The 20,589-nt window shown below is 24.9% G+C and overlaps 3 protein-coding genes and 1 long non-coding RNA gene across 17 annotated transcripts in view; all 4 read right to left on the reverse strand.

Moving 5' to 3' along the window:
* LOC122499658 (transcription factor 12) overlaps nt 1-11,036 on the reverse strand; it is a 231,710-nt gene extending 220,674 nt beyond the window's left edge. For 9 of the 13 annotated variants that reach the window (XM_043608124.1, XM_043608126.1, XM_043608125.1 and 6 more), the window contains exon 1: nt 10,906-11,035. In XM_043608124.1, coding sequence (XP_043464059.1) covers nt 10,906-10,987 — 82 coding nt within the window. In that variant the 5' untranslated portion in view covers nt 10,988-11,035. Of the gene's footprint in view, nt 1-10,905 lie in introns of all 13 variants that reach the window. The other 4 variants (XM_043608123.1, XM_043608121.1, XM_043608120.1 and 1 more) reach the window with 2 other exon arrangements.
* On the reverse strand, nt 9,923-10,815 carry LOC122499660. The gene is made up of 2 exons (XR_006301357.1): nt 10,190-10,815; nt 9,923-10,012 (listed from the first exon to the last, which is right to left on the reverse strand). It is a non-coding gene; the product is annotated as an uncharacterized LOC122499660 (long non-coding RNA).
* Nucleotides 11,037-13,502: 2,466 nt separating the features above from the next.
* Nucleotides 13,503-16,518, reverse strand: LOC122499661 (SPRY domain-containing protein 7). Of its 2 annotated transcripts, none has more exons than XM_043608135.1 (5): nt 16,280-16,518; nt 15,395-15,559; nt 14,994-15,271; nt 13,965-14,067; nt 13,503-13,858 (listed from the first exon to the last, which is right to left on the reverse strand). In XM_043608135.1, the coding sequence occupies exons 2-5, from the start codon at nt 15,495-15,497 to the stop codon at nt 13,761-13,763; spliced, it is 582 nt and encodes a 193-aa protein (XP_043464070.1). In that variant the 5' UTR covers nt 15,498-15,559; nt 16,280-16,518; the 3' UTR covers nt 13,503-13,760. The 2 variants fall into 2 exon arrangements, with proteins under 2 accessions (XP_043464070.1, XP_043464069.1); XM_043608134.1 differs by having other exon boundaries at nt 15,395-15,556; nt 16,280-16,514.
* Nucleotides 16,519-18,196: 1,678 nt separating this feature from the next.
* LOC122499568 (60S ribosomal protein L35a) lies at nt 18,197-20,575 on the reverse strand. The gene is made up of 4 exons (XM_043608008.1): nt 20,324-20,575; nt 18,778-19,019; nt 18,438-18,596; nt 18,197-18,277 (listed from the first exon to the last, which is right to left on the reverse strand). Exons 2-4 carry the CDS (start codon nt 19,015-19,017, stop codon nt 18,254-18,256), a joined length of 423 nt encoding a protein of 140 aa, XP_043463943.1. The 5' UTR covers nt 19,018-19,019; nt 20,324-20,575; the 3' UTR covers nt 18,197-18,253.
* Nucleotides 20,576-20,589: the final 14 nt, after the last annotated feature.

Here is a 20,589-nt window from a genome sequence, read left to right on the forward strand (position 1 = left end):
CGTTTGGCGCCATGCCGATGGATCGACTGCACATTTGTTCCGTTTGCCACGCGTTCATGCGGGCCAGACTTAACAAAATCTGGCCAGATGTCTATTTCCAACAGGCGCAGGTCGTCGCACAACCCCGAAGTTTAAAATGCCGCAGTGTATTGGACCTCAGTTGTATAAAACTATTCACAGGTGGTTTTTATAATATCAACACTTGACATTCGGCTGAGATTCATTCAATTTAAATATACATAGTCAATTTTCAAATGTCTCCGGCAAAGAAATTTCTACTCATCATTTCTATCATCAATATTGGGAATTTTTCAATAAAGTTTCATTTATTATTAATCACCCTTAACGGTTCTTAACTTAAAAAGAAACCCTTTAAAGACTTTAAGCCCTTAAAAACTAAGCGGTACAAAAAATTCAAAATGGCGGATCCAATATGGCCGACTTTTTTTTAAATCGTTCAGATTCGCTTGAAAATCATCAGTCCCGGGGTTTTTGGGGTCGCTGATTACGAAACTAAAGTCAGATTTTCGAAATTCAAGATGGCTGATTCAATATGGCGGCAATTTTTTTTAAATCGTTCAGATTTCCTTGAAAATCGTCAGTCCCGGGGTTTTTGGGGTCGCTGATTACGAAATCAAAGTCAGATTTTCGAAATTTAAGATGGCGGATTCAATATGGCGGATATTTTTTTTAAATCCTTCAGATTCGCCTGAAAATCGTCAGTCCCGGGGTTTTCGGGGTCACTGATTACGAATACAATGTCAGATTTTCAAAATTCAAAATGGATTCAATATGAGGGACGAATTGGTTTTAAAATTTGTTACTCAGGATTAATATTTTCTTGTCTCGAAAATTTTCTTTAATTTAAAAATCAATGAAACGAAACAACATTGAGAATGTGATGATAAATATTTTTTGGAGGAAGTTGAGAACCGAGGGTCGACCTACGCCACTGGTTTTACAAGGGGGATGGGAGGATATAGGTTCCTGCAGGGTGAAGGTTTTTAGTCGGAGTTGGTAAAAGACACGAATGTCTATGCTCACTATGACGGCAGGGATCCTCCTTTCAGAAGATGCATTTTTAAATTCTAAGCCTAGCGCGTCTAGACTCTCTCTAAGACTAAATTATATACACTTACGCCCAACGAAAGAAACTTTATATGGGCATATATATATAGTAGTGCCAAAGTAGGGATCCTACTGCCATTCGTTATGATTAAGAGACCGGTTAACCCCCCTCTATAGGCAAAGAATAATTTTTTTAAATCGTCGATCGTTTCAAGAAAAAAAATATATTCTTTTTTTTTTGTCTATAATTATAGTCGCGCATTTCAATACAAGTATTTCTTTTTTTTCTCTCTCTCTCTCTCTTTTTTCACGAGAAGAATCGTTGTTAATCAGCAAGTCGAGCAGCTGTATCGAAAAAGTTGTCAGTCATTCGTCATTTTTAATTTGAGAGTAATATTAAATAGGGAAATTAATTATAATTAGAATAAATTTCGCCAAATCATTTTCTACAATGGACTTTTTTTTAAAAAGATTCTCTCTTACTAGTTGGATAGAAGAAATAATTTTTCGAAAATAATGCAATTTTATAAAAGAATTTTTGTTTAATTTTGAAAAAGTATAAAAAAAATGCCTAAATCTAAAAATCGATTTTTTTTTTGGTCATAAGGTCCCTTTTCTCAGACGCGGTCACATATATGTACATAATAATAATAATAAAAATAATTATTAATAATTAAAGAAAAAAGAATATTTCAAAATATCCCCCCAAAAAAAGAATAAATAACGCCACTACGTATTTTATTCGTGTTTCCGCATCGAAAAGGGGTTCAACGTGTGATTTTTGCGAGAAAGTATAAATTTCAAGTGTGTGTATGTGTGTTGTGAATATACACGACCGACGAAGCGATTAGGGAAAGAGGGGTCTACCGGACCTTGCGGTGGGGGTTGCTATTGGCCGAGAAAAGGGATCATGTATGAAGTGAAGAGAAGGGGGAGAAAGAGAGAAGGGAGGGGGGGTAGTAAGCAGATGCTCAACGGGCCTTGATATTTGTATGTGTCTATGTACACATATTAATGCGTGTTACGCATACACATAAACGACTTTTCTTCTTCTTCTACTTCTTCTTCTTCTTTTTCACATAAGTATAAAATAATGGTAGTCGTCTTTTTTTCAGACATAAACAGAGAAGGACAAACTTTATTGAGTAAGGGGTGGGGGGGGGGGAATTAAAGGTTATATTTAATTTAAAACGCGATAAATTTACATCGAAATTACATTAGAGACCAAAGCCAAAAAGGAAACATTTTTCCACCATTTTTTTTTGTAGATATAATAATAATATTACTCTCTAAATTTGAATTAGTAAAAATGTTTACTAATTTAAATTAGTGACTGACTTTTTGCTTTTGAATTAGTAAATTTTACTATAAAAATAGTAATTTCTACAAAGTTATTAGTAAAATTTACTAATTCAAAAGCAAAAAGTCAGTCACTAATTTAAATTAGTAAACGATTTTACTAAAATAAATTGTTAAATAAATTAATTAATTAAAATTTAGAGAGTAATAATGATATTAATAATGATAATAATAATATAATAATAAGAACAATAAAGAGCAAATATTTTTAAAAGAAGAGACTTGTAAATTTTTCAAAGTACCTTTTGCGCCTGAAGATGAAAAAAGTGGCTCTGATAAGTGCAAAGGAGGCAATGCACCGATACAATTTCGTACGAGAGAAAATGTTAATGTAAAAGGTGCACGAAAGGATACACCTGCCGTTTGGGTATTGCTTATATACTCCTGACACTGATTGAGTTATATATTTAAACGCATAGAAATTATTCCACAATATTTTTTCACTTCCTGTTAATTTGCTGATATTTTCAGAACACCCTTTTTTTTAAATTTACTCTAATTCAGTAATTTCAAATATACTCTCTAAATCTGAAGAAATGAATATTCCACTTTAATAAATTAAAAGCTATAAGACATTCTCCAAATACAATTTTAAAAAATTTCCCAACATTCTAAAGGATTTCGTAAAAATTAAAAATGGCGATTCCAATATGGCGGACTTAAAAAAATTTTGTTTGCCTTAAACAGAATACCGTCAACTAGAACTATTTTGTGCACGAGAGAATTTTAATGAATAAATTAAAATTACGTTTTAATTTTGTACTGAAAGAAACACTAATTATACAAAAAATTTTGTTTTAATTATAAATTAAAATTTTGTAAATAAAATAAATAAATAATAAAATTTGAACATGAAATGATGTAAAATATATATTCAAATATAAATACTTTGAAAGATCCTGAGAGATATATAAAAGATTTAATTGCGTTTCTCCTAAAATGCTAAATTAATTAATTCATCAAGTTCTCGTATTTTAATACAATGTGACAATATTACTTACGTAAAATGAATAAGGGGTTGAAATATAATCTGCCACATTTGCAAATCAATACACCCCTTTATAGAAATAATGAACGTCTTATCTAACTCTTAAATCGTTTTAAATGGAAATTTTATCATGAAATACTGTCAATAAAAGATACCTCTCTGGTAGTTTATTTATTTTTAAAACAAGAACAAAATTCAGTCTAAGAAAAATAATTGAATTCTTTGAAAAAAATTTAAAAATTTTTAAAAATAATTTAATGGTTTCAAATCATTTTATTCAAATGATTTGCTTTATTTTAAAGAAATTTATTAAAAACTATAGCAAATGTTACGCGCGGAACGTGATATTTAATTTATTATTCTTATGCAAATTACAAAATTTTTTATTTTCAAATATATATTTTTTAAATAATTTCATAATCAAAATTTTTAAAATTCACTTATTAAGTACAAAATTAATTATTACTGTTCAATTATTTTTATAAATTCAAAATTTCAATTTATAACCTTCTGAAAATTAATAATTTCTAAACATTACGATAACCCTTCCAAAATTTACTTATTTTTCAGAATTATTAACTAAACCGTCTCTAAATCAAATATTTTTAATTATTTTCCGAAAGTTCTTTGAGAATTCAATTATTCAAAAATGTTCATTTTTTTGTACATGTGCTGAGGGTAGATTTTTCACAAAAGGGTGGAGCGCAAATAACCGGTAGGATATTTTTGAAGAGCCCAAAAATAATTAAGCTAAACCCCTTAGAGAGAAAAATAAAATTTTTAAATTTTTAAAATGTTCATTTTTTTGGTACATGTACTGATGGTAGTTTTTCATAAAAGGGTGGAGCGCGAAAGCCGAAAATTTTGAAAGTAAATATTAAAAAGTCGAAAAACTTATAATATCCGAGGTCTAATTTGGAAAATGAAATTCCATAATTATACTGAAAATTCTTCATCATTTTTTTTTTAAATGAATATTAATGGATCCTGTTTCTTTTTCTACTTTTTACAGGTCGTTTTCTCCGTAAATGACGCGATGTTTCAAGAATTAATTCCTCGAGATTAAATTTGTTGTCGTTTCAAGTGCAAGGATCTCCAAAAATAGTTTTCCCCCGGTCTAATAAAATATTGCTCCAACATATATATATATATATATATATATATATATATATATATATATATATATATGTATTTTTTCATTTAAGTAGAAGGACCGTCGTTCTTTACTCTCGATTCTTAAATAAAAACGATTTCCAGATGTTAGACATACAAAAAAAAATTTGTTGTCCCTTTTTCCCCTCTCTCTTTTTTTCTCCCTTTAATTTTTCTTTATAGCAAAGTAAAAATAATTTTTTCATATATATAAAGAAAGGAAAAAAAAGTTTAACAGATTTTTTATGATGTTACGTATCCGATGGTGAGTTAACAATTTCTCAGTCTCGTAAACTTTCAAGTACTTGTGTGTTGTTTACCGTTCGCGACGTCGATGCTTCCATGAAAAGTAAACGGTACTCGACGGCAGCAAAATAATCGGCTTAAAATTATGCGCAGGGTGCGACGGAAATATCCTTTGCGTATACCAGTATAAATGGCGTGCACTTCAATGTCGTTACAAACGTGAACCTTTATCAAAGCGTGTTTTAAATATCGCAGAGGCAAAGATGTGTTAAATACTATTATCAATTGCTTATTGTTTTTTTATTTATACCGCTCGAAGAAAGGGAATATTTGCAAAATTTCCTGAATTGGTTCATTTCTTGCAATAATTTTTTCCCTGATAAAATTTTGTTTTCCTATCAATTGAACTTTTCCAAACGAAACTACACATTATAGTCAAGAGCAGAAAAATTTGTGTATACTTCGGTAAATTTGTTTAAAGTGCAAGGGTAAAGTAAACTGAAGAGTTTACATATCTATAAGCCAGATATTTCAGAAATGAAATTGGATATTTCCAAAAAGAAACTACACATACTAGTTTCCTTAGCAATTCTTCAAAAGTTGATTTTCAAAAATCCACACTTGTTGACGTTATTGTTCTTAAATAGTCATAAACAATAGACAAGTATTTGCCCTTAATTCCATCACTTTCGTAAGCAGACATTTCTTGATTCAAAGTTTCCTAAAAATCTGCAAATTTCTTAATCTATTAATCTATGCATGTCATTAAATTTTTGTTTAGAAAAAGATGTTTTTTAATTAATTTAATTTTGGAAAAGATTTTTTACGTAATGAAAGATTCTTTTTTCACAATGTTTTTGAATTTTCATCCTAAATGTCGAATATTGAAAGTTTTCGGTTTTCGTCATGAGCGAGTGTGGTGAATGAGAGAGAGAAGGAGAGAGGCAGGTGCATCGCGATGACACACCCTCGATGAGAGAGGAACAGAGAAAAAGAGTGCCCGAAGTCACGAGTGTTGTGTCTGGACCTCGTTTAAGGTTCTTTGCTTATAAGTTCACTCTCTTTCTCCTTAACCAAGGGAGTAAATTCTCCTGCCCTTTTAACGGGGTTCGCAATTTTGAATTATGCCATTTATCCTAAATTTTTTTTATTTTCTACTAAAACTACCGTTACAAATGTTTTTTTTTTGGAAAATTAATTCTGGAACAATTCCGGAATATCAAAATTTTATTGCAGTCCAAACAGTTAATCTGATAAACTGAAATATTTTCTTTTGTATCGGAATGTTTTTTTCTGTAATGACAAACATATTTTCGGATTTTATAATCATTTTGGAAATATATCCGTATGTTGAATCTTCTTAATGAAGTTTTTACTTTTTTCATAATAAGAGGATAATAAAGATTATGCAATTCGACACAAAACTTCCATTGTACATCGAATAACAAATACAGTATTATTTTCTAGAAATTCAAAGCGAAAATGAAATAAGGAAGATAAGTAAAGAAGAATTCATAATATTGCTTTATTAACAAGGATTCGAATGAAAGTGCAGAAACAATGGGACAACAAGTCAGATAAAGTGCGACAATTCACATAGTAATGAAAATAATAATTGGTTTTAGTGGCTCAGCCAAGCATCTAAGGAAGAAATTTATGAGTTCGCTGAAGCGTCTACTGCAATTTTGCGAGTATATGACAAAAGAGAGAAAATATGGTGTAGAGAGGTAAAGTAACAAGAGCAAAAGAAATTAATTCACAACGAGAACAATATGTAGTAGAAGAAGAAGAAGTAACACAAGAGAAACGAACATTTGGAGTTTTCGTCGATTTTGTATACAAAATTTTAATCCAACCCATTTTTAAAGTGCATTTACTCAATAACTAATAAATTATTTTCAAATATCAATTAAATTCACTAAATTATGAGTTAACAGAAATTTTTTAATTTAACGATGTTAAAGAGAGGGTTAAAAATGGATAAATCTGATCCTTATTATTCCCTGACCTTTCTATATAAAAATATAATTAAAAGCGAATGACCACAATGAAATTAAATTTTCCTATTTATATTATTTACTTTAATAAAAGAGAGACAAATTGTGCTTGCAAAGTTGGCGGGTATCTCCCCACCCCACCCCTCCCATTCATCTCCTCCCTCTAACCCTTCCGACTCGTGTCATTTACAGACACCCTAAGAAAATATTTATCTATCTAAATAAAATATTTACAAAGTTTTTTTCTCTAATATATTATCAAAGAATACATATATAGCATATTTTGTACACTTTTTATAGAATATATTTCATTTCATGTTAACACGAAAGTTATCGTGACTAAATGATATTTCACTACATATATATGATCCTAATGTATATGGTATAACTGTAGATATATCTAAAAACAATAATTGGTAATTTTCAAAAAAAAAAAAAATATGTCAAAAATCCAACCTTTTTTTAAAAAAATTACATTGTCAAAAAATTTTTAAAAATTCAATTTTTCGTTCTCTAAAGTGTTACAAAATTATAAATCTAATATTTAATAAGACATACATACATAGCATGTATATGTATATAGAATATTTAGGAATAGTATTAAGAATACTTTAAGAACAACTGTATAAACAAAAATGGAATTCCGCGACAACTAAAAATAAACTCTATAATATTATATTTTCGTAATTCATATATATAATATAACCTATATATGCTAAAAGTTGTACCCAAAGTCCATTGAAGATAATATTTAAATTTTTAAAAATTTGTTCAATTATTTTTTTAAGGAAGACTCTGCCAAAGAGTCGGAACACGAGTTAGTTTAATTTTTATGAATTAAAATAAGACCATACTAAAATTTTAATAAAATTCTTCAAAAGAGTTCAAATTTTTGAAATAATCAATATTATTTATCAAATACACTGAAAAAAAAATTTATTTAATTAAAATAACCGATTAATTAACTATTATCAATTAAATATTTACTTGAATCAAATAATATTTATTGGAGTCAATTAAATGGTATTTGAACCAATAATTTCAGTATTTGAAGCAAATGCCATTTAATTTTACTCCAATAAATATTATTTGATTCAATTAAATATTTAATTGATAATAATAGCCAATTAATCGGTTATTTGAATCAAATAAATATTTTTTTCAGTATAATTTTAAAAAATTTCTTCACTGATTTCTAAATTCAATTAATCAAAACTTGTATAATTTTACTAAATAAATATTTAAATACTTCCTATTTCTTTTTTCACGGGAATTAAAATTTAAAAGATTTCAACTTCTGAAATTTAATAATTTTTAAAAATTAAAAACAGAACACTTCCATAAATTCAATTATTTTCTATAATTTTTAGCTTAACTTCATCTCTAAATCAATTATCAATATTAATTTTTAATAGTTTTCAGAAAGTTTTTCGAGAATTCAATTATTTAAATACGAAAATTCAATTTTTTTTATAATAATTGAAACCGTACATTTTTCTTTTTAAAGACATTAAGGTAGAATAATATTTAAATATTTTCAAAAATTTTAATAAAGAAATTCGTAAAATTAACTTCTTAAAAATATTTCTAAATTTTTGAAAGAGTTTTACAATTATTACGATTAAAAACTGTTCGAAAAATTCAAATTTGGTAAAATCTTTTAAAAAATAATTTAAATGTAAGTATAGTAAAATCTTTGAAAAATAATTCAAAATTTGATAAAATCTTTTTAAAATAATTGAGTTTTTTCAAACTATAAAAAAAAATAATTTAATTTTTCCAAGAATTTTAATTATAAATAATTTCTCAGAAACTCTAAGAAAGTATTAAAAATTTTAATTTACTTTGTTCGAAGGTAATTGAATCTTAAAATCTTAAAAACAATTCTAAGAATTAGTTTTTTATAAATATTGTAATGTAATTTTACGAAAATAATTGAAGAATTTTTGAATAATTTTAAAAAAATATTAATTTTTTGAAGAATTTTAATTAAACATTTTGAATATGATTATTTTCTCCAAAAATGTTAAAAAGAATTCTAAAAAATGTTAATTATTTTAAATAATTAATTTTAAATAATTAAACCTATGTACCTATGTATTTGAATTTTTAGAAATATTGAAAATATTGAACATCGAAAATATTGAAAATAATTTATCGAGTTTTTAAAAATTAGAACAAAATAATTCAGAGAATTTCTTTTTTCAAAACTATTTTAATATTATTTTTATAAACTAATTTTCATGAATTTACATTTTTATTGAATTTACACTTGAAGATTATTCATTAAAATTTTTCAGAATTCAATTATTTACAAAAGTTTAATTAAAATTCTTTAAAAATTAATTTTAATAAATTGCAATAAAGTACTTTAAAAAAATTAGTTATTTTCAATTAAATTGTACAAAATTTTAATTATTCAAAATCTTTTTAATTTGTTTATATATTTCAAAAATTTAATTAGAAAAATTATTCAAAAATAAATTTTCAAATAATCTTAACTCAGATTAATTTTAAATTTACTTAAAAAATAAAATATTAATTCATTTTTAATATTATTTTATATTTTATAATGAATAAATGATTAATAATTATTAATAGGTATAATTAATGAAATACAGAAAAAAAAATTTTTTTAAATTATAATTATTAATTAATATTAATAAATAATAAAAATATTAAATATGAATTTTGTTTTTGACAATTTAAGAAAGGAAATTTTAATTTATAAATTTTAATGATTCTCTTTGAAAAAACCTTCTTGATAAGTTATAGGTTATGTTCTTCTCAATACTCTTCGATAATCGATACAATTCCTTCAATAATATTTGTATGCAATGTAATTTCAGTTTAAATTTATCTGAAGATGCCTGTCGTCGACGGGCAAAAGCTAATAAATAATTATAAAAATAAAATATATGGATTTTTATCAAACCGAATAAGATCTTAATATATATTAAAAATATTAATTCGTTCGTAATATTATTACATACTTTTTAATAAATAATTAATTTTTAATTATTTATTATATAAAATAAATAAAGAAAATAATAAATAAAATTATACAAATCTAGATAATAATAAAAATAAATATATAAAGAATATATATTACCATCAATGAATCAAAATGATTATTTGCTTTTTTGCTTTCTGAAATTTTAGGTTATGTTCTGCTTCTCGTACATATTTTTTCAATTTACTTCTAAAAAATTACTCTTTTTTTAAGAATTTTAATTATTTCTACGGATTTAAAAAATAAAGTTTGAAACTTATTTCGCAATTTATATATATATACACGAATTTAACGAAAATAGAAAAAATGACAACAATAACAAAATCAGAATTCTGCTTTAAAAAGTGAGAAATGAAAAAAAATTACATTTTTTTGTGTATTATTTCACTGTTGTGAAATAACACTAAAAATATAGACACTGGATTAAAAATAGTTCCAACAGTTATTAATATTTTTCTCTAAGTATACATATAAAAACTTATTTCTAATAAAAAAATCCCTCGACTTCGAAACACTTTCTGTCAATAAAAATCGAATTTTGCACAACACTTCAAAACAGACATTTAACACAAAAAAGAATTTCACATTTGTCTTTTTTTCCATCTGTCAAGTAAAGGTTAAAAGTATGATTTGTGAATAAAACCAATTTTTTTTCCCCTCGCGAATTAGGAAATTGTCACTGAAAAAAAAGGGAAAATTTGGTGGAAATTTTGGCAGGGAATCGGGAGAGGCAGCACCATCCAATTCATGGCATTTAACGAGCAGACCAAAACACAGATTGAATCGACTGCAAAAAAATAGCAATTCTAAAATTCACTATTTTTTGACATCAACATGATGGGAATTAAATGAAAATTAAGAATCACATTCATTTATTATGCGAATGTGAATTTTATGTTAAACGATAAAAATTGCAATAATTTAACAAGTAGACAAGAAACTGAGATGTGATGAATCCGAAACACTGTGAGAAAACTGATGAGATAAATCCATGATTTTTTCACATTTGCGTACAATTTTGAAGGAGCACACGCGATTTATTTCGAAGTCGAGGTTGTCAATTGTTGATTGTGAAAACTCACCGGGTTGTTTGTTGGCGATTTTATTGAAACAGTTTTGAAAAACTTCATAGAGATGCATCGGCTCGTCGTCGCTGGCCGCCATCTTTCCGAACGAACGACTGCGAACGACAAGAAACGAGTTGAGTTTCACTTTAGTCGCCACGAGGGGCGACACTTGTCTGACGGTCAATTGCCGGCAGACGAGAATCCAGAGTTGGGAAACTAGTGTTCTTAAATTCTGGAAAGTTTAAATTCGTATAAATTACTGTAACTTTTTGTTTTTTTCAAAGAGAATTTTTCTTTTTGCTTCAAATTTAAGTTGTTTTTAATAAATCACAAGCACAATGGTTCCTTTAATTGTATAATTATGGGAAATTTTTTAAAATAAAAGAGAGTGAGACAGACTTATGTATATTCTTCTCATTCTTACAAATTACACACATTTATGCTTCCTTCCGGTTTCAGGGAATTTTTGAAAAGTCGTGTCATTTCTATCAAATATTCATAGTTCGTGACTTAAGTTTATTCGCATGTCATGAACTAAAAACATTTTGACAGAAATGACACGATTTTTTAATATTCCGTCAAATTCAAAGGATAAAATTAAATTTATTAAATAATTTACTAATTAATTATTCTTGTTTACAAATTTCAAAAAATTTATATAAAATTCTTCGCAAAAATTCAATTATTTCGTCATAAATAATAAAATACTTCGTAAGAATTCAATTATTTTTATAAATAGTTAAATCTTTTTACAAAAATTCAATTATTTTTAAACAAAATTTTAATAACCTCAATTTTAGAATTTCAACGAACGAATACAATTATTTTCTAAAAATTTTAATTTATCCTTTGAAACAATTCAATTATTTTTTTAAATAGTAAATCTTTGGAAAAATTCAATTACTTTTAATAAAATTTTAACAACATTTCATGAAAGAATTCAATTTTTTAATAATTTTTAGTAATATTTTTCGAAAAAATTCAAATATTTTCTAAAGTTTTAATAAATCCTTCGAAACAATTCAATTATATTTATAAATAGTAAAATTTGTAAAAATTCAATTATATTCAAAACAATTTCAGGAAAGAAGTAAATTTTATTTAGAATTTTAATGAATTTTTCGAAAAAATTCAATTATTTTCAATTCGTTATAACAAATTTGAATAGAATTCAATTATTTTCAATTCGTTATGGCAAATTTGAATAGAATTTAATTATTTTCTAAAATTTTAATAAATTTTTCGAGAAAATTCAATTATATTTAAAATTTTAATAAATCCTTCGAAACAATTCAATTAGATTATTATAAGTAGTAAAATTCTTTTTAAAAATTCAATTAATTTAAAAAAAATTCCAACTTTTTTCTTAACCTTTAAAGTGCTATGCCGGTCTGACAGACCGCTATTAAAATTTTCTTTGCTTGTAACTTTTTTTCAAAGTATAATAAGAACTTGAACTTTTTAGTAGCTTCATATTTTATGAAAATCTGTTAGGAGACAACTTTTTCAAAAATTTTTATTCGTTAAATTTTGTAATATAAATAAATATTTGAAGTATAGCGGTCTGTGAGACCGGGGTTAGCTTTAAGTGAAAGTATATTCCAGTATATTCCCATGAGTGACGTCTGCGCAACTTGACGCGCAGCTAGTTCTACTGACAGTTCTCATAGACTGCATTTATAAAATAAATAAAATAAATAAATGCATAATACAGAAATGACTTTTTTTGTTAGAAAGTAAAAAATATTTATAATAGTTGTCTTTTAAAAATTATAAATGACTAAAAAACTGTCAAAAGGGAATAGCGGTCTGACAGACCGGGGTTAGCACTGAGCGTGATTTTTCAACACTTAGCACTTTAAAGGTTAACAAAATTTTTTACGAAAATTCAATTGTTTTCCTAAATAATAAAATTCTATGAGAAAATTCTATTATTAATGACAATTAAATAAATACAAACCACCCAAAATAAATTTTTTTGCAAATTAAAACCTACGATATTGGCTGGTTTTAATGAAAAAAAGGGGAAAATCGGGAAAAAGTGTTTTTGAAATATCTTTTTTATTTTTTATCTATAAAAATTTGTGTTTATAGATTCTCAACAATTTTATAGAAAATAAAATTAAAAATTGTTTAAAAACTATAAAAAAGCACAAATTTTTAAAGGCAAAGAAAGGAAATATTTTAATGTTATGTTATTCAGTAGTCACGTGCCCCATATACTTTACTATGGAAAATAAAGTCACTAATGACGAATTCAAAAAAAACAGTAAAACTGTTATATTTTAATTAAAGTAAAGAGTATAAAATAAAAATTATTTCTTTAATTGAAAATACATGTCAGCATACACAGTAATATGTTTACATATATATACTATACGTAAAACACTTTGTTTCATCGTCAATAATTTTTAAACTGATCTATTAATTAAATTTAAATTTAATTAAAAATTCACTGGTTAATTTAATATTCCAATTAGTTTAGTACAATTTGAACCTAAAAATTTAATTTGTAAACACGAAATGAAGAAATTAAAAATTGTAGTACATTTTTGATTCATCCCTTTTTTAATTAAAAATTAATATTGTAAATAATGCAGTAACTAAAAATGTTAACGTTTCTTTTAGGAATTTTATACTTCTCTGTTTATTTACAATTATGGATGTCGAAAAATTAGTTAACTCATAATAATTAAAAGTAATTGATTATATATAATTTACTTTACACGAACATTACTACTCAGACACACCTTTACATTAACTTTTTTTTCATTTTACAGGAAACACGCAATTCGCACAAAAATTCACAGAAATATTCAATATTTAAAAATAGTTGTTGGTTTGGAAGATAAGTATTAGAAAATAATCTGCTAGAGTAAAGATTGTTCCAGCATTATTTTGTCAAAACCAACTGGAGGGGCGTGAATAAAGTCGTCGAGGATTAAATCCAAAATTGCTCCATCATCAACTAAAATTGGAAGAAAATTGAAATATTTTTTTAATTATATTTGAATTTAAATTTTGCAATTGATTGCAAAAAAAATTCATTTGAGTTGTATTTTTAAGTAACTTACCATAAAGTACTGGAAACATTGTGCCCTTTACTCCCATAATTGGTGCCTCTAAGGTTTTACCATTCAGGTAAAAGTTTAATTCAATATGATCGTAAGCAACGCCCTGTAATCATACATTTTTCAAAGTACAAAAATTTCTTAATTTGTATTTCAGAAAGCATGAAAGATTTTATGTCATTATCGGATTTATTATCGGAAGCAAATTTCTTTCTGTATTTCAGAAAGCATGAAAGATTTTATGTGATTATCGGATTTATTATCGAAAGCAAATTTCTGTTTGGAATTCAGAAATCATGAAAAATTTTATGTGATTATCGGATTTATTATCAAAAGCAAATTTCATATAAAAAAAGGAATAAAAAGTAAGTACGTTAAGAATTCATATGCAAACAAATCGTAAATAATTAACATTTTGCTCTTCAGCTCTTAAAATTTTGTATTTCAGAAAGCATGAAAGATTTTATGTGATTATCGGATTTATTATCAAAAGCAAATTTCTATTTGTATTTCAGAAAGCATGAAAGATTTTATGTGATTATCGGATTTATTATCGAAAGCAAATTTCTTTTTCTATTTCAGAAAGCATGAAAGATTTTATGTGATTATCGGATTTATTATCAAAAGCAAATTTCATTAAAAAAAGGAATAAAAAGTATGTTTAAAATTCACATGTAAGCAAATCATAAATAATTAACATTTTGCTCATCAGCTATTAAAATTTAAATTTGCTAATAGTTGAAGTAGAATAATTCTTAATTATAATTATTAATCAATATTCTTCTTTGAAATTCAAATTTGCAATAATTAATTAATCGAAAAGAATAAATTATAGTAAGTGAAATTGAGATATATATTAAAGTTATAATAATTGGGTTAATTAAATAACTTAATGTCATTTTAAATATTAAATCTTTTGAGTAAAATCCAGAAAGAATAGGAAATCTACACAGAAGGATAAATTAGAGTAATTAAAAAGTATGATTAATAGGAGATTCTTAAATTAAGGATTATGAATACATATTATCTTACAATAATGTCGCCTTCCTGAGCAAGATTTTGAATTTTATGTAACTCTTGTTGATTGTGCCTGATAAATCCATCCGAGTTTAGAGCCCAACTTTCCGTGTCTAGTCCACCACAAGCAGTGTTAAGATCTGCAGATCTTGTTGCTAGCCCAACGGCCCAAATGCCTCCCTGTTGAACTTTGACTTCAAAGTAACTTTTGCTTTGTACTAATGGTGCATTTGTTAAAGCTCCACCTCTACCGCAAACTCTTAGTCCATTTTTTACAATCACGACCTCATGGCCTATATAAAGTAAAAAAAACAATATTTTTAAAAAAGTGACAAAAATCTTCAAATCTTCTTCTTGTAATCTTCATATTACAACAAATCTCCAAGTGTAGTTTAGATTTAAAAAAAATAAAATACCCATATGTGTTGTATCGAGAGCGATAAGGTTTCTTTCTTCTTTAGAAATTTGACCTGCAGTGAGGCCAAAACTATCGAAGCAATTTCTCAAGCAGCAAAACATTTTCGAACATATATCTTCAGTTGTGAAAATACATCCTTATCTGCCTTTATATGAATATCCTGCTTGAAAAAATTTTAAAATTTGCTTAAAGTTTTTTTGGTAATTATCTTCAGCATCTAATAGTAATTTTAAAAAATTTAGTCTTTCATTTTTAAAAAGCCCGAAACAAAAAATGACTAGTGCGAAGTAGCAAAAAAAAAAATTACAATGAATATTTTTAATCTATCTTTCACTGGGGTCAATTATCCTATATGCAAAGTAACTAGAACGATAATGACTATCATTTTAGAATAATACTTTTATCATTGTATTATTTGTGTCAATCTTTAATACATTTAATTCTTTGTATATTGATTTTTTCTCTAAAAATAATACGTAACCAAAAATTCGTCTCTTTTCTACAAAAGACTAAAAACTAAAATACAAACTAAAAAGTTAAATAAACTTTTTAAAAAATTATAAAAGTTAATTGTTACAACTTTACTGTAGAGAAAAATTTATAATTTAATAATTTTGAAAATTGCGAAAATGTATACATTTGTATACATTTACGTCTTACTAGATCGGGAATAAGTGAAAAATACAAAGAAATAAAAAATGGTAAAATATCTTTTAAAAATAAAATATAAGCAAAGAAGCTAGAAGTGCTAGAAGTGTTTTGTTTTAGATGAAAATAAATAAAAATACGGAATGTGTTTACTGTACATGTATATGAAAAAAAATGTAGACGTCACAAGTTTTGTTTAATCAATAATTATTAAAAATTTACATTCATATCATACCTGGTAAAGATTTAGAATTAAAGTTGAAATATACTTTCAATCATTTTTCAAAACTGTAATCCTTCTAATTATACTTTAATATGGTTTTTAATAACAAAACGCCACAAGTTTTAGGTTAACTCCTCCAAATAAAGGTAAGGTTAGGTAGGTAGGTACATTTTAAAAAGTAAAAGTAAAATTTTATTGAGAAAACTCAAGACTTTGCACGTTATTTTTAAATAAACTGAACGATTTTTAAATTGAGTGGTAAAAAGTTAAAGTTTATCTCCTCTTTTTTAATAATTGTATTTTTTAATTTGAAAAATAGTAAAATTTGATTTGTTAATGAAGCATACAATCTACCAATCAATGGCAATTTCCGATCATAGGCAAATAGTTCGGTGGGAACATTTAAATAGAGAAAAAATTTTTATTTCGTCAAACTTTTTGAAATAATATTTATAACCTGTTATAACCCTTCTAAAATTAAATTATTACGATACAGTATACTTTCCAATAAAATCTTTCATAATATTCACAAATATTTAATCATTTTTATTTTTCTATAGGAATTAAGATTCTTCATAAGAATATTGTTATAAATTTAAATTTTCAAAGATTTTAATTTGAACCCCCTTCCAAAATTAAATTAATTGTTTCTAAAAATTTACGCTCTAATGCATTTAATATTCAATTATCTGAAATTTTAACTGAAATTCATTTTTAAATAAATTTTTATTAAAAAACTCAACGAGAATTCAATTATTTAAATACAAAAATAAATAATTTATTCAATAATCGAATATTTCTTAAACTTGAATTTTTATGAAGAATTTTATCAAAATTTTTAAAAATAATTGAATTCTTTCGGCGAATTTTTCAAAAAAAATGCAATTTTTTATCACTTTATTTAAAATTGTGTAAAAAATAATTGAAATTTTGCGTTAAGTTTCGTTATTTATGAAAATAATTGAATTCTTGAAACGAATTTTATTAAAAATTATTTTAAAGAATTGAATTCCTGTGAAGATTTTTATTTGTGAAAATAATTGAATTCCAGAAAAAAATATTATTTCTAAAAATAATTAATTTGAATTCTATCGAGAAACTTCATTAAAAAATTAAAAATAATAATTGAATTGGTGGAAAGAAATTTATAAAAAATTGTTAAGTAATTGAATTCCTGTGAAATTTTTATTAAAATTTTGTTTAAATATGTAATTGAATTCTTTTGGAAAATTCTATTAAAATAGTAGATATTAAAAATAATTGAAATTTTGCCAAGAATTTTATTAAATTTTTTTTTGAAAATAATTGAATTTCGGAGAAGAATTTTATTATTTATAAAGATAATTGAAATTTTGAAGAGATTTTTTTTTTAATTTTTGAACATAATTGAATTTATGCGAAGAAGTTTATCACTTTTGAAAATAATTGAATTTCTGTAATCAGTTGTTCCTAAAATTTCTATATTTAAATTCATTAAAAATTGAAATTTTCTAAAATTTTAAATTGAAACCTTTGAAGTTCATCTATTTATGAAAATTGTAAACGCAACTCTTTTGAAATTTAATTAATTTTGAATTTTTTCAGTAAAATTATTCATTACATAATTTATATAAGTAATAATTTTATGATAGTTCTTCAAGAATCAAGTTATTTAAAAAGAAATTATTGTTAAAAATAGAAAAAATTGAAGGATTTCAAAATTCAGAATTTTTTTTATAAAATCTAAAAATTTAATTCTTTCCAGTACTTTTAATAAAAGTTATGACTCCAAACTTCTGCGTTTTCTCTGACGTTTGAACTTTTACTTACTGATGAATGTTTTTTTTTATTAATTTTTTGGTAAGATATTATTATGCCTTTATTTATTTATTTATACCTTGGAAATTAAAAGTCTTAGGTAACATCTTTTAAGAATTAAATCCAAGAAAGTTTTTTTTTTATACCAAAAGGCTTTTTTATTAATTTTTTTTTATACATTAACAAAATTTACACTTTGCTTGGGAACAACATCTGTAAAAGAAAAGAAAGGATTATAAGCAATTTTGAATGTTTAATATTCAATGGTAGAATTTCATAAAAATTTCATTTATATTTCATATAAATAACTTAAGATTGCAGAAATATTTTTTTTAAATGAATAAAATGTAGAATAATTTGAAAAAAATCTTACAATTCTTATGCGATGTCCCATTGCCTTGGCGGGCAAATTTCTCTTGAATTTTGCTCGAACTGAACCACTGTTACCATGAGGACGTGTAACTTTCCCCCAGATAGCACGAACCTTTGTTTTCTTAGTTTTGTTTCCGGGAACTGGGGTCTTATTTTTTGCCTATGAACAAAAATTATTAATTTAGTAGAAGAAAATTTATTCTTCAAAAAAATTTATTCTTCAAAATTTTAAAATCATTAAACTTGTAATTTTATTGCTATTTTAAGTAAATTGTAGATTTTTTTAATGTGTAAATCTGTAAATTTGACGATTTTATAATGAGGTTTGAAAAAAAATTTACCTTGTAGACATAAACGCATCGTTTTCCAATATAGAAATCGGAATCAACGATCGTTCGTGCTCCTTCAACTTTCAAGAGGGCTGTACTTTCATGTTGATTCCTCAATCCTCTTTTGTAACCGGTGAAAATTGCTTTTGCGTATAAACGGCCATGCCTTTTGAAGGGCCTTCTTTTTAACGGAGCTGATTCCGTTGCAGCCTTTGCTGGCTTCGTTTTCGACTTTCCTGTCTGTTCAGCCATTTCTGAAAAATTTTTAATTTATAAATAACAATTTCACAGGCAGAAAAAAGCGAAAACTTGCAAATTTACTTTTAATTTAACCTTAAAATTTAATTGAAATTTTATGCTAATAAAATTTACTTTTCTAAAAATTAATCCTTTTTTAAATCCAATTTTTAACTTTTAATTAATTTAATTTTTAAATAATAATAATTAAAAGTTAAAAATTAGATTTAAAAAAAAGATTAATTTTTAGAAAACTAATTATATTTTAAGTTAATTTCAAAAAATTACTTTTTTTTAAATTCAATTTTTAACATTTATTAATATTAATTAATTTAACTTTTAAATAATAATAATTAAAAGTTAAAAATTGTATTTAAAAAGAGTAATTTTTTGAAATTAAATTAATTTAATTAATATGAATTAAATTAATTTAACTTTTAAATAAATTTTTAAAATAAATTCTTTTTTTAAAGTTATAACTAAAAAATAATGTTTTAATTTTTCTAAAGTATTAAAAGTTTAAATAAACGAAATATTTTTTGTACTCGGATTATTTTATAACAATAACTAAAACAAAATAAAAAATTATTTTAAATGAACGTTTAATTAAGAATTGATTTTTTAATTATAAAAAACAATAGTTTATAAATAAAATGATAAGTTTCAATAAACACTTTTTTAAAATACAATAAAAAAATTTTTGTCAGAATAAAAATTAATTTCCATGAATTTCTTTCTTTCGCGAAGAATTTCTAATTTCTAAACCAAAAAAGTTCGAAGATATGAGAAATTTTGTAGAAGATAAAATAAAAAAGTTAAGTTTACATAAATTAAAATAGATTTTAAAAAAACAGACGAATATTTAAATTATAATTTTAGAAAAATTAGAATCCTAAAACAAAAATCAAAAAATGAAAATCGAATAAGGTGCAAGTGTCACATTTTAAGGTTATGGTTGTTTTGAGAGACAGTATTTTTACTGTAAACAGGTAAACAATATAATTTTTGTTTTCAAAAAACAACAATAAAAAAATGATTCGAGAAAAGAATGACAACGAGTATTAAAAAAACACAATTAAATTCAACAAATACTGTTTACAATCACAAATCACATTTCTCTCAACTAAACGCGACTTTGTAGTTACAATTTTTAAATCCAACAAAATCAAAAGAAAAGTCACATCATCTTGTTGTAAACTATGAAAAATATCACAGAGCACAAATTAAGCTTTCAGAAATAATCCATATTTTTCGATTTTCTTTGAGGATTTTTGCTTAATTTCGAGAAAATTATTTTAGATATTTGATAAAATAAACTCACCGGACTTCTTACAAGGCGTGAAAAGAAAAGAAACGCAATCGTAAAAGAGCTCTAGTGGCCAGTCACGAACTACAATGTTGTTCTTTGATGATAAAGATAATTTACTGTTGGTAAGGTAGAAATTTCTTGAATTTACACAGGGATGGGTAAGTTTCGTAGTTGGAAAATTTAAGGCTTTTTTTACATCCTTTACATTGCGTTGAGCAATGAGTGTAACAAGGATAGAAGTATATGTCTTTCTCTCTCTTATTATCGTACATTACCGT

This window comes from Leptopilina heterotoma, unplaced genomic scaffold (genome assembly GCF_015476425.1).
Source record: "Leptopilina heterotoma isolate Lh14 unplaced genomic scaffold, ASM1547642v1 Lhet_17, whole genome shotgun sequence".
NCBI lineage: Eukaryota > Metazoa > Arthropoda > Insecta > Hymenoptera > Figitidae > Leptopilina > Leptopilina heterotoma.

Bases quoted from the DNA above. Each gene is read 5' to 3' on its own strand.
- LOC122499661 (XM_043608135.1), bottom strand. From the start codon at position 15,497: ATGTTTTGCTGCTTGAGAAATTGCTTCGATAGTTTTGGCCTCACTGCA. The intron at 14,068-14,993 runs GTAAGATAATAT...GTATGATTACAG, and splicing joins CTCAGGAAGGCGACATTATT to GGCGTTGCTTACGATCATAT. The intron at 13,859-13,964 runs GTAAGTTACTTA...TTCCAATTTTAG, and splicing joins AATGTTTCCAGTACTTTATG to TTGATGATGGAGCAATTTTG.
- LOC122499568 (XM_043608008.1), bottom strand. From the start codon at position 19,017: ATGGCTGAACAGACAGGAAAGTCGAAAACGAAGCCAGCAAAGGCTGCA. The intron at 18,597-18,777 runs GTAAATTTTTTT...TTTTGTTCATAG, and splicing joins GATGCGTTTATGTCTACAAG to GCAAAAAATAAGACCCCAGT. The intron at 18,278-18,437 runs GTAAGATTTTTT...TTTCTTTTACAG, and splicing joins TGGGACATCGCATAAGAATT to ATGTTGTTCCCAAGCAAAGT.